Source organism: Pongo abelii, chromosome 6 (genome assembly GCF_028885655.2).
Source record: "Pongo abelii isolate AG06213 chromosome 6, NHGRI_mPonAbe1-v2.0_pri, whole genome shotgun sequence".
NCBI lineage: Eukaryota > Metazoa > Chordata > Mammalia > Primates > Hominidae > Pongo > Pongo abelii.
In genome coordinates, this window is record NC_071991.2 from 48072389 (window position 1) to 48085579 (window position 13191).

The 13191-nt window shown below is 42.7% G+C and overlaps 1 protein-coding gene across 7 annotated transcripts in view; it reads left to right on the forward strand.

The window, feature by feature from the left end:
• ELMO1 (engulfment and cell motility 1) overlaps positions 1–13191 on the forward strand; it is a 593731-nt gene that overhangs the window by 568913 nt on the left and 11627 nt on the right. For all 7 annotated transcript variants that reach the window (XM_024249296.2, XM_054558906.2, XM_024249299.3 and 4 more), the window contains 2 exon segments: positions 1067–1174; positions 8724–8806. In XM_024249296.2, the coding sequence (XP_024105064.1) occupies positions 1067–1174; positions 8724–8806 (191 nt within the window).

The window sequence follows — 13191 nt, forward strand, 5'->3', positions numbered from 1 at the left end:
GACTCTTCCACACTGTCAGGGCTGGAGTCCTCTTCTCCTATCAGTATTAATTGTTCACAATACACCCTCAAGGGCAAGTTACTTACCTAGGGTCTGTAGCAGATAATGGGAAATACTAAGGTGTTAACATTAGGCTCCAGTATTGCCAGTCCAAGCCAAACTGGTGGTGCAAAGAAGACTGTAGAACATCTCAGAGGATGGGGAGAGGCCCTTCGGCTGCAGGGATAAACACGGCTTCCTGGAGGAGACAGCTGCGCAAGCATTGCTGTCACAGTTCAAGTCCCTAATCTATAAAAAGTGCTCTTTGCCTCTTTCTTCCTGCCTCATAGGCTTACTCAAAATTTCTTCTCACTTTTGAGAGACTGAGGCAGTAAAGTTGAAGAAGCTGTTTATAAGAATGACCCTAATCTCCTGGTCATGCCTATCCAGAGAAGTAAATTCTGGGAATTGGAGAGGAGAATGATTGTGCATGTCCCCATTCTTTGGCTAAATCCATGAATTATTTAGATGATTTCCTCATGAATCCCACCCACCATGTGTATTACCAGTGTCCTAACAATTCGTTCATGATTAATGTGTGTGTGGTAGCCTAGGGTAGGGGTTTGTTGTATCAGCTAAAATATGGCCTTGGACACAACTGTCTCAACAGTCTGAAATTCTCAGAGAGGAAAGTGGAAGCAGAAACATTCTGAGAAATCTGTTTTTTTCTATATCTCCCTCCCTGTTTTGTCAGTAAATGAATAAGGAGCCGTTCCCATGGTGGTTATCATTAGTGATAACATAACCTCTGGAAACCACCACCTCGTAAAATCTATTGCTATTGAGCTTGAAGGGTTCAATGACTTTACTAATGGTTACCAAATGTATATCAAGCAGGACAGGTGATAACCAAATATCAAACTCAAAAGGGAACTTATTGCCCAGGGTCCTAGAATTCATTCTTCCTCAAGACTTAAAATCAAATGAACTGCGTGTTTCCTCCAGGCAAAAGTATTAAGAAATAACCAGGCTAGTATTTTTATAAACCAGAATCACTTACCTTGTAAACTTGTGTTTTTTCTCTCAGACAAGTTTTGGTATTGTCGGCTTTCGCCAAATCACAAAGTCCTGCATTACGGAGACTTAGAAGAGAGTCCTCAGGGAGAAGTGCCCCACGATTCCTTGCAGGACAAACGTAAGTAGCTCTCCTTGGCAGAGGCCTGAGTGTTGGTCGGTTGGTTGTTTCCTAGTCACAATATATCATGCAACAAAACTATCAGCCTAAGTAAGCCCTTTGAACACATCTCATCTAGTTGTAAGTCTTGGCCTGAGCCATCTCATCAAGTACAAGACCTGGATGGACTTGGGGTATGGAACTGAATAGGGGAGAATGTAAAATGGATGCAAAAGTATCTTAATTGAAAGACGTAAACTTGGGGTTCAAATGTCCACTTTTTACATTATTTATCCAGGTGCTGTGTCAAGGAGCAAAAACAATACAAACCTGATTCTGTCAGTTGTCTTTTTCTGAAAACCCAAAATAATTTCTTATTTTCATAACTTGTATGCCTGACCCCTACAACATTTATTCATCACAATTTAGTGTATCCCATACTTATGACACAGAGTTAATGGCAGAGCCAAATATAGCTAGGTTACCTCAAAGATACTTTGAAAATGATGATCAGTTACCTCTACTGTTTGCTGAATATTTCTCTTGTATATTTTTTGGCTTTTTCTATATGTTGTCTGTTTAAACATACATGCTTTTGAAGAGACAGTAATGTGCAGGATTCTTTTAGCCCCACACGGAACCAGGTGCCAGGTTGACAGTGTTAACAATACAAATTAAACAAGTATTATAGAAACACTGAAATACACAAGGGTGGATAAATTAATTTGGAGGAGAAATGAGATAAAATGAATGTAGCCTCAGAGGATATCCCAAGTAGAAAAATCCGAGAGGGAGAAAACATTCAGAGCACTTTTAAATAACCTTTAAAAGTCACCTTGACCTTGCAGTGTTCAGATAAGTGTGTCCCAGACAGCGTCCTTACCCAGAGTCTCACACCTTCTATCCTGTCACCTTGGGGCCCATGGAAGTCAAATCTGGATTACCTTCCTTACAGCTCACGGCCATTGAAGGTGAAAATAACCCATGAGTGGGAAATTTCCTGACACATTCAGACTCTGTCCTGACATCTCAGGCAGACAGCCTAGAACATTCACTCTTCCTCCAGCTTAAAAATGGGACAGTCTGGTCTTTGTAATGTTACTTAGTTCAGAAAATGATCTCGTTTTCTTTCATAGGAGAACTTTCTTCCCAGCCCACATTATTGGCTCCCTAAGTCAGGGGTTATAGAAAGAAATCTGAAATCCACTGCTGCAGAGAGCCTGGGACACTGTCTATGCCTCCCTGCTTTGAGGCAGGAGTTAGGGGTGTCCTGGGCCTCTACCTGTAAATGAGGATCCTCCCTTCACAGTTCAAACCTTCCCCACCCCACCTTGGCCAAGCTAGACCAGTGATTCTCTAAACGTGGTCCCTGGAACATCAGCAGCAGTCTCACCTAGGAACTTCTTAGCAATGCACATTCTCAGACCCCATTCCCAGCCCTGCTAAATCAGAAACTCAGTGGGTGGGGACCAGCCATCTCTGTTTTAACAGATGTTCCAGGCAGTTCTGACATGCACAAGTTTGAGAACTGTGATTCCCCAAATGTGGCTTTCACTAATAATTTAAAAAAAAAAAAAAGCTTAAGTAAATTAATAGCATGTTGCTAACTTCTAACTTGGGCCAAAAAAAAGGATATTAAAAAATAAAATCTAAAGTTTAATGTCACAACCCTTTCATAAAAGAAAGGTCCCTCGATTACAAGAAAAAAAAAAGTAAGAAGGACCTAATCTTAGATAAAAGACAGTCCCTTCTGCTAAACTAAATTAGCCCTCTGAAAAACTCACACCAGCATCCTCATTTTTCTGCATTTGCTATTAACTGGTGAAAAGCTCACTGGTGTAACCTCCCTTGTGAACTAGGAACTGACCAGAGCCCAGCGATGTGGAATCACTGCTCTGCAGTGGTTAAACAGAAAGAGTTGAGGTTATTGTTGGTTGAAGCAAACAGCAGCTCCCTAGGAGGTCCCCCACAGCCCCATTCTTAACCTGTCACAAGGGGAAAAGTGGTCAGGACAGAACAAACACAGCTTGACTCCCCATATGGTCCAGTGAATCTGCTCTCCCACTAACAGGACATAGTGTTTAGCCCCACGTTTATAGGGATGTAATCACTTCTCAAACCAAAGACAGGCACTTGACCGACAGGTTTGCCAGGTGTTAGCACAGCACCCCCATGCTAATGGGCCAGCTACCTAGGAAATTGGCAGCCACAGCAACAAAGCTTTGTGTAGGGGCAGTTCCTGGTCTTGCCCACAAGCTGATGCCCCCCAGCTCTGCTAAGACCCTCACCCCCAAGACTCCAGGGTGAAAATAACTAACCTGGAACTACAGGTGCTGATGCCAGGGAGAGCCAGCTTGCCAGGGTGAGTGCAGGAGAGCAAGGCCAGAGCTGCAAACCTCCACACAGCTTTTCGCAGTGGCCACTGAGCAAGGCTGGTTCTTGAAGGGGTTATGACAGCCCCTCCTGACCATGCCTCCAAAACTCTTAGCAACCGCTTTCCTCTGAAATGAAGTTCCAAAGAGCTGCTCCAAAAACAGTATATCCATTGCAAGATGAACTAAGAATGCATACTTGTGTGGATCTGTTTATCTGCACAAGTATTTATCCACACCTTGTGGGAGAGTGTGTGTGTGAGAGAGAGAGAAAGAGAATGTGTGTACTGGTAAGATTGTATCCTTCTGCGCATATGTGCTAGAGAAATGGGTATACTCATGTAATGAATTGAAATGAAGCAATACTGTGCCTGAGACAAAAAAAAAAAAGCCCGGCCTAATAAGCTGAAGTTTCTTGCTGCAGGCCTGCCACCTTGGTTTGCATTTAATTCCAATTCTGCATTCTGCCTGGAGCAAAATAGCCACCTTTTGGAACCCTTAAAAGTCAGAAACCTCATTCCACTGGAAAAATGAGACGTGCCTTTAATTAATGTTCAGTGTCATTGCTCTTGCCACATACCATTGCCCTCTCTCGAGACCAAGGCAGAGATTGTCTTGTATCCCTTGAGTTAATCAGTGCTGAACACAGAGCTATTGATAAATCAAATAGTATAATGGAGTTTTCTTAATACAGATAGTGCACGTGAGGATTGAGGGTGCCTCCTTGGCTGTCTTCTCCAAAGCTTTAGGAAATCTTTCTTTTTGTATTCCTTTTCTTTGTCAGGAAATTTGGCCTTTGAAAATCGACATCTTCTTACATCCCCCCATATCCCTCCCAAGCTGACTTACAGGTTGTCATAGCCCCCAATAAACATAGGACCCTGCTGCTTTCCAGCCATGCCCTGGGTTCCTCACTGCCTCCCTTTGAAAGAATCTAGGCCAGCATTCCTCACTCCCACATCAGAGGGGGCAGGGAGGAAAGTGCTGGCTCACCCTGCCCATGTGGAGATGAAGCCTGCTCCAGTGGATGCGGAGAGCGGTGACACAGGGAGGCACCATGGGCAATTTGGGTCACCAAAGCACAGCGAATAATTCTGTTCCCTCCGTCTACAGAATTAACTCTGATTATTGATAATGGGAATAATTGCAAATGGCATTTATTGAGTGCTTACTATATGCTAGGCCCTGTGCTAAGGGCTTTACATAAATTATTCTCAACAACCTAAAGAGGTAGATAATATTGTCCTTATTTTACAGAAAGGAAACTGAGATACAGAAAGATTAAGTACTTATTCAAAGTCATAAGATTAGTAAATAGTAGAGCAAAGATCTGAATGTAACTGTCTAACTCCATGGCCCAGATTTTCACCCACTACTGTGTACTGCCTAGATTAAAAGCCAACAATGATCTCAGCTCCAGCATCAGGATTTAACTCTCAGAGCAACCATATGGGATAGATAATGTTAGAGTTACACATTGCAGACAAGGAAGTTGAGGCTCTCAAAACTTAAGCCCAAAGTAGTAGAGGCAGTTGGTAGCTGTAGAATTCAAACCCTGGCACTCTAATTCCAAAGGCACATCTCTTCCCCACCATTCCATGCCATGTGGCTGATCTGCTGGGCCGCAGAGACCAGATTCTTCATGCAGCTATCCTGGGATCAGCCTGTACCTCCTCATATTTCTACCCACAGGAGCTTCTCCTATGGAGCTGTGCACACAGCAAGAGCTCAAGGCTTACTAGCTACTTCCTTTGAATGGTTTCTGCCTGAACTTGGATCTCACTGATGAAAGCTGAAACTATTTTAATCATGGGTGGCCACATTTGCTTTTTCAGTAGTATTTTTGTTTTAAATCACAATTAAGCTTCCTTCCAAAGGTATTAGCATTCAAAGAGTTTCCTGAATGTCCGAAGTGATAACCACATTTGGGGCTGTGCTCAGCATGATTTGGGGGGCTGGCCCCTTACAAAGGGAGAAATCATGGCCTAGCAAGGGAACATGGAGTGGAAGAAGAAGCACTAAACCCAGCTCTTTTCACCTACTAACCTAGCTGTGTGTCATTGCATAATTGATTTCCTCCCTTTAGGATCAGTCTTCCCATCTGTAAAATAGGAGTGTTGAATTAAGATGGTCTCAACCCAGCTCAAACTGTAAAAAGCATTGAAAGAAATGAGGCCATGCCCCAGGGGGTAAATGTGGTGGGAGAGTTCGTTCTTCACTGGTGATCCTGATTCTCACAGATCTGGACCCCACTTCTTTATCTTGCTTCCACACAAAAGGCCTCATCAAAATGCTCGCCTGGCTTTGAAGTCATCAAGAGCCCCCTGCAGCCTCCTTAGAGTGTAGATTCCGGAGATATGAGTCTGACCCCTCTGTTTCTGCTCATGAGAATAGAGAGGCCAGCATTTGAGCCTTTCTAACGCCTAATCTTCTGGTGCATCTAGAAGACAAACTATGCAAAAAGCAACCTTTAAAAGCTACACTGTATTTTTAGAACTTTGTGTTTTCCTTTTAGTCATAATCCTATGAATGATGTAGCAGCTGGTCTCTAGGACAAGGGACAATGCATATAAAAAAATATATATGTACTTCCACAAAACCTAGTGAAAAAGTGACTCTTCTCCTTGGAAGCGTTTCTATTAGAGATTCTGAAGACCACCCCCAGGACAGACTGTGGTATTACTCTTGTCCCATTCCATACAATGGGTTTTCAAAGCTAAAGGCTAACTTACCAATTGTAGCTTGTGGACACTGTCTCTAGTTCATGGACCATGGTGTATATTATAACAAAAAAACTTTCTACAAGGCACTCGTGACTCAAACTCTGTTTGAATCTTGAGAACGTTTTTTAGAATGAGTTTGTTGACTATATCACATTCACTTCAATGGTAGATTTTCCATTGGAAAGTTAGCCAACTTCCCAGAGTATCCAAATGTCCCTTCCTAGGATAGGGATTAGGCAGCCAGATCAGCTACTGAGGGAAAGGAGGCCAGTTCCTGGTTATGAAAATGGATTTGAGGAGAACTGAAGTCAGTGTTCATGGTCAAAGGTAGGTTCAGGAATCATAGGGACCACCCACAGGAAGATGCCAACCCCAAGGGGGTCAGGCAAAGAGGCAGAAAAGGGGTCTGAGATCAGTCAGGAGGGGCTGTAATGCTACCTTGTGCTGCAGGGATAAACAACCCCAAAATCTCCATGGCTTGCATAACAAAAGGTTATTTCTCACTCACGTTATACAACATACACAGGTTGGCAAAGGGCTGCTCCATATAGTCACTCAGGAACACAGACCAGTGTGCACCATGTCTTCCATCCTCTCACTTTCTGTTTATTTCCAACCCTAGGAATTGCCCTCTGACTATCGTCACCTTGTCCTCCCTGAGCCTCCATTCCCTGGAGCCTCCACTCCCTCATCCATCCATTCCCTGGGCCTCTCCTGTGACATCTGGATGGAACGGGTCACTCCTTCAGTTTCTGCAGCAGGGGAAGACAGAATGGAGGGCCTCCACCTAGAAAAGACGCATTTCCTTTCACATTTCATTGGCTAAAATTAATCACATGACCTGTCTGCAAAGGTTACTGGGAAGTGTAGTTTTCTGTGGCCAGAAGGAAAGGAGAGACAGCTATTCATAACTACAAGTAATGTCTACCAGAAGGGTCCAGAATCAGGTTGCAAGATGTGGTGAGATATGGCAGGGGAACCTACAGAGATTCCTGGAGGACTCATCACAACCCCACTCTTAGGGTTACAGAGAGGCCTAGGAGTGTCAACGGATATGGACAAAGTTGTTAGTAATTTTAGGGTACCTGGAAAATGTTAGCATTTGAGGCCTTCCTGTCTATTGTTTTAATATTCTAGGAGTGTCAGCAGATATGGACCAAGTTCTTAGTAATTTTAGGGTACCTGGAAAATGTTAGCTTTTGAGGTCTTCCTGTCTATTGTTTTAATATTCTAGGTATTCTGTAATTTTATCCTTATCTGTCACCTTCACAACCCAGTTTCCCAATGAAAGGATGTGAGCTTTAACTGTGAAATCTCTCATCATCTTCATCATTAAGAGAGTCTAAGGAATTGATTACTTGGCATTCCCGCACATCCCAAATTCTTTGTAAAGCCACACTAGCCAGTGTGCATACCTTGATTCATAAACCCATATGGGGCTGGAGGGTTAGGGATTGGAGAGGGGCAGATGACTTTGCATTATTTTAAATTAAGGTTCCAAACCATCCTATTGCCTTCTTTCTTTCAGTTGATCTTTTTGTTTTTAATTTTTTATTTTCATTTCATTTTTTGTAGAGACAGGGTCTCCCTCTGTTGCCTAGGCTGGTCTCAAAGGCCTGGCCTTAAGCAGTCCTCCTGCCTCAGCCCCTCAAAGTGCTAGAATTACAGGCATGAGCCACTCACTGTTCCCAGCCTCTTTCACCTGATCTTAACAAAAGTTTTAAGTGCACAAACCCTTCCATATCTTTTCTTATCTTCCTCCAACTCCAGAGTAAGACAAGAGATAACATCATTTTGTCTAACTTCATTATTTCCAGAATCCTGTATCAGAAAGGAATTCTCCCTTTATTTAATTAAGTTTAGTTTTGTTGTCTGTAAAACAGGGATAATAAAACCTGCTTTACAGAATTAATGAGATGGCAGAGAAAGAGATTTTGGAGAGTGAGAGTTCAGAACTGTTTAGAGTTGGATAAATTTTTTGAGATAGGGCTGCTTTCTCTCATCCAAAAACTCAGAAACTAAATAGATGCAAATGCTGTAACAAGAGATACTGATATATGTAAAGCACTTGGCATTACTCTTGTCACACAGGAGCCCTCTGTAATGTCAGTGTGAGTATCACTGTTGTTATTACAATCACTGTTATTTCTACTGCTGCTTCTAATGCCATCACTTCAAACAGTACTATGATGGGTGTTTTTTTAGGTCTTTGTTCCACTGAACCAAATTCTGCTTACAAGCAAGCTCTTTCTCTCCAGGGATTCTTTTTACCAGAATTTAGGATATATTTTAGTTTCTAGTCCTGGGACACTACCTGGCTTCTCTTCCTCTTTTCAACACTCTTCTTTTCTCTTTTTGCAGTAGTTTCTGGGAATGGCAACCACAGTAGCGGACCCAGTGCTTAGTCCTGTTTCTTTATTGACATCAAAGTTTTCACATGGTGTAGTTACTTGCATTTTCTTTTATGAATTGCAGTGCCGGTGGCAGATATCAAAGCCGTGGTGACGGGAAAGGACTGCCCTCATATGAAAGAGAAAGGTGCCCTTAAACAAAACAAGGTATGACTTCCAAATTATTGCAAATAGCTCTATTTGCCCAGTGCAGTCAGCAGCTGCATCCAGCCTAGCCCTCCTTTATAGCAGTGTTTGTGTGTGTGCGTGTGTTCAGACACACACCTCTTATTCAGCTCTCCTGTTTCCTGTCCCGATTCCTTTTACATTGCTTACCCTTATTCTTTCTCTTCCTCACCCCTTTTCTGATGCTCACCATCTCTTCCATTCTCTCACTTCCTGTCTACTTCCAACCCTAAGAATTGCCCTCACTATTGTCACTTTGTCCTCTCTCGAGCCCGCTCTGCTCATCCATCCATTCCCTGGGCCTCTCCTAACCTCCCCCATTTGTGTTTATTTCTCCCTTCTCCAACTTCCACCCCAATATCTTTCATTTTCTCCTGCTGTAATCATACTCTTAATATCCTCCCCCGGGATCTCAGCGAAGCCTGGGACAGGCAGAGAGCAGCTGACTCAAAGAATCTTAGAAAACTTTAAAGGCCTGATACCCTTCAGCAATGTGGAAAGTAGGCTGTGAAATATCTCCAACTCAGACTAAAGGAGAAAATTTTCCCAGAGGTGTGTATTACTTAAGCCCTGCAATACCTTTCACCATCCTCTCCTAGTTTTCCAACCATTCCATTATCGTTCCATTACAGAGGGCACAGGAGGGAATATTATTTGAAAAGACAGAAGAATTTCTTTTGCCCGCTGGAAGTATTTGCCCTTGGAGAGGCCATCAGGGAGCCAGTGCTTTGTTTATGCCTCTTAGAATCTTGTGAGCTATACCATTCATGAACAAAAGTATCCAGATTATCTGGAGCACCCAGATAATCTGGTACCAAAAATGTCACATAGATCAATAGGTTGCATCTTTATTTCCAGTGTCAGTATCTAAGAGGGACACCAAAATGATACACAATCTATTTACCAATCAGGGTTAAAATAAATAGTTTCCACTGTGTAATTTCTATTGTTATAAGACAGGGAATCCAGTTCTTTGCAGGATGGCCCTATCTATAGTTAAAGAAAAACAAAAGTACTATGAAAATACTGTTCAGGAAGGCAGAGGGCAGGGGATGCAGCTGAAGAGGCTGATTGTAAGATCTTTCCTTCTTAAGTTCTATAACTCACCTCAACTCCATGGGAACTCCTACTTTGTTGAGCCCATCACACCATTGTCATGTAATGCATTTGATTGGCAAGCATACTGATGGCAGGGCATGCACAAGAGGCCAGGATCTGTGGCCTATCTGTTACACAGCACCAACGGGGGTTTCCATTTATCTCTTCTCCACGCTATGGGGAGACAGAGATTCTATAGCTCAGCAGATTAGAGAAGCATCCTTAGCTATAGCAGCAAATCTCCAGTTTTCATGGTTTGCCTCCTGTGGAGCAGACTTTCTTCAACACCAGCCGGGATTACCATATGCTGCACATGTCAGGTATTCTCTCCACAATCTCGGAGAGCACTGGCTCTGCTCAGCTTCAGCCAAGGAGGTCCCCACAGTTACGTAACACTTGGGGCTGAGCTGGAAGCAGTGTGGAGAAATTGGCAATAATAGGGGTCTGGGAGTCTGCAACCCAGAGAAGACCAGGAGGGGTGTACCTGGAAAAATAGCAACCTGCCAGAATTCAAGTGTGCTAAATAAAGACAGAGGGAATTATGTAAAATAGGTGTGGAGGGACTTCCTGTTTCAGCCCCAACATATAAAGAGCTTGAGAGTTGTGCTCCCTTCCTCAGAATAAGGAGAAGCGGGCAGGGTGCGGTGGCTCGCGTCTGGAATCCCAGCACTTTGGAAGGCCAAGGCGGGCGGATCACAAGGTCAGGAGTTTGAGACCAGCAGCGTGGCCAACATAGTGAAACCTCGTCTCTACTAAAAATACAAAAAATTAGCCAGGCGTGGTGGCAGGCACCTGTAGTCCCAGCTACTTGGGAGGCTGAGGCAGGAGAATCACTTGAACCCGGGAGGTGGAGGTTGCGATGAGCCAAGATCATGTCACTGCACTCCAGCCTGGGCAACAAGAGTGAAACTCCGTCTCAAAAAAGAAGCAGCAGCAGCAGAACAAAGTGGAAATCAACAAGTTTTCTTGGACCTATCCTAGAACTGAGGTTGCAGGCAGACCATCACCATGGAATGTGGAAAGTCAGATGTCCAAGAAGACATAATAATCCTTAACATGTCTGAACTGAAAATGAAGATATCAAAATACATGCGTCATGAAACTGATAGGACAGAAAGGAGAAATAGACAAATTCATTATTATTAATATATTGGAGACTTCAACATCCCTCAGTCAGTAATCAATAGACCAAGCAGGCAGAAGATCAAGAATATTGATGACCTGAACAGCACCATAAATCAGCTTGATCTAATTGACATTAATGGAATAATCCACTCAGCAATGGCAGAATACACATCCTTCACAAGCTCAAAGGAAACATTCACCAAGGTAGACCACATTTTGGACCATAAAACATGTCTTAAAAAATTTAAAGAATAGCAGTTATACAAAGTATGTTCTCAGATCACAATGGAATTAAACTAGAAATCAGCAGCAGAAAGACAGCTGGAAAATCCCCCAAATGTTTGGAAATTTAACAACACACTTCTAAATAACCCACAGTTCCAGGAAGAATTCCCAAGAGAAATTACAGAATGTTTCAAACTAAATAAAATGAAAATCCAGCTTACCAAAATGTGTGGGATGCAGTGAAGGCAGTGCTTAGAGGGAAATTTATAGCATTGAATGACTACATTAGAAAAGAAGAAAGAACTAAAATCAATAAAGCTTCCACCTTAGGACACTAAGAAAGGAGAGCAATTTAAGCTTAAAGCAAGCAGAAGAAAAGAAATATAAAATTTAGAGTAGAAATCGAAATCAGTAGATTAGAAATCAGTAGAGTAGAAACTGAAATCAGTAGAGAAAATCAACAAAACCAAAAGCTGGTACTTTGAAAAGATGAATAAAATTGATAAATTTCTAGCCTGGCTAACCAAGAAAAAAATGAGAGTCACCAGTATAAGAGATGTGGAGATGATTTCATTTGAACATGTGAGGTAGTATATTTGGCCTTCTTGTTTCAGACTCCTCTCTCCTTAAAGGAGACTAAAAAAGTAAAATCGAGTAAATGATGTTTTGCAACCTTTATTTTTCACATATTGTCATGATACTCATAAAACATAGGATGGATGATGGATGGACAGCTGGAGAAGAATGGATGGAGTACGCCACTGTAAACAGACAAGACTGCAAATAGAGGCTACTTCCTGGGACTCACTGGCCCATATTTCTAGCTACCCTGGGCTCTTCCAGTCTGCCATGAGGGATGAGACTAGCAGAATTTCAAGCAGCCTGGCCCTTTAATTAGCATATACATGGAATTTACTTGTCTTGCAATGTTAATAGTGTTCCTATATACCATGTCATCAAGCAAAACATCAAAAGGCAGAAGGAAAGCCACAATTTTACCTGCTGAACCCCCCAACCCATACCCCTTTCCCCGTACTCCAGAGGTGCCCTCCTGTCTACCTCTGGGACTTCTGGGTAGGAAAGGGGGACCTGCAGCCTAAAAGGAGAATCGACCAAAATGTGTTCATAAGAGGTCTGTCAGTGCACAGTGGATGGACGACAACCAAGGCAAATTGCTGGCTCTTTGGACAGTTTTTCCAGCGTGGAACAGCTTTTGACATTTTGTGCCATGAGACCCATGGTTAACTTAATCACCGAGCAAGGCAAACCGAGACATTGGCATCTGTAAAAGAGATACTTTGTTAATGGCAGAGTGTTGGTAACTGATCATCCTCTCACCCATTCAGTCTCTGCTGATGTTCCCAGCAGGGCCCTGAGAACAGAAAGAAGAAAATTGGTCCTTTCCCTTGAGGTGTCTATTGCAGAGGCATTTGTTCATGGAGTCAGTCATCCACTCAGTCAGCATGGGAGTGCCTGAAATAGCATAGGATGTAAACGGGGTAGCCGGGGTCCTGTCTTTCTGGAGCTTAGAGTCTACTATTTTTAACAGAGTTCAGTGCAGCAGGCACATTTTTATGGAGACAAGAAATGATGGGTTCTTCACACAGGGATCAGAAAATTTCTCATTGAGACTTGAAAAGAATTGCCATGAGTAGATGGAAATTCAGTTGGAAGGTTTTGATTTACAAGGATTAAGGATTCTAAATTCAAACTATAATTTATAAAAATAAGCTGATTTGTGGCTGTGTGCTTTAAGGTGGGCATTCTTGGTGCTTGTCTCACTGGATTTGGGGCTTTTAGTTCAACAGTCAACATGAAATCACCAGAGTGAAGATCCATTGATTCAGATAGGAGTATATTTGGTGTATGAGAAGCTTCCATCTTCCCATTTGCCAGAATTAAGCATTTGTTTTTTCAGT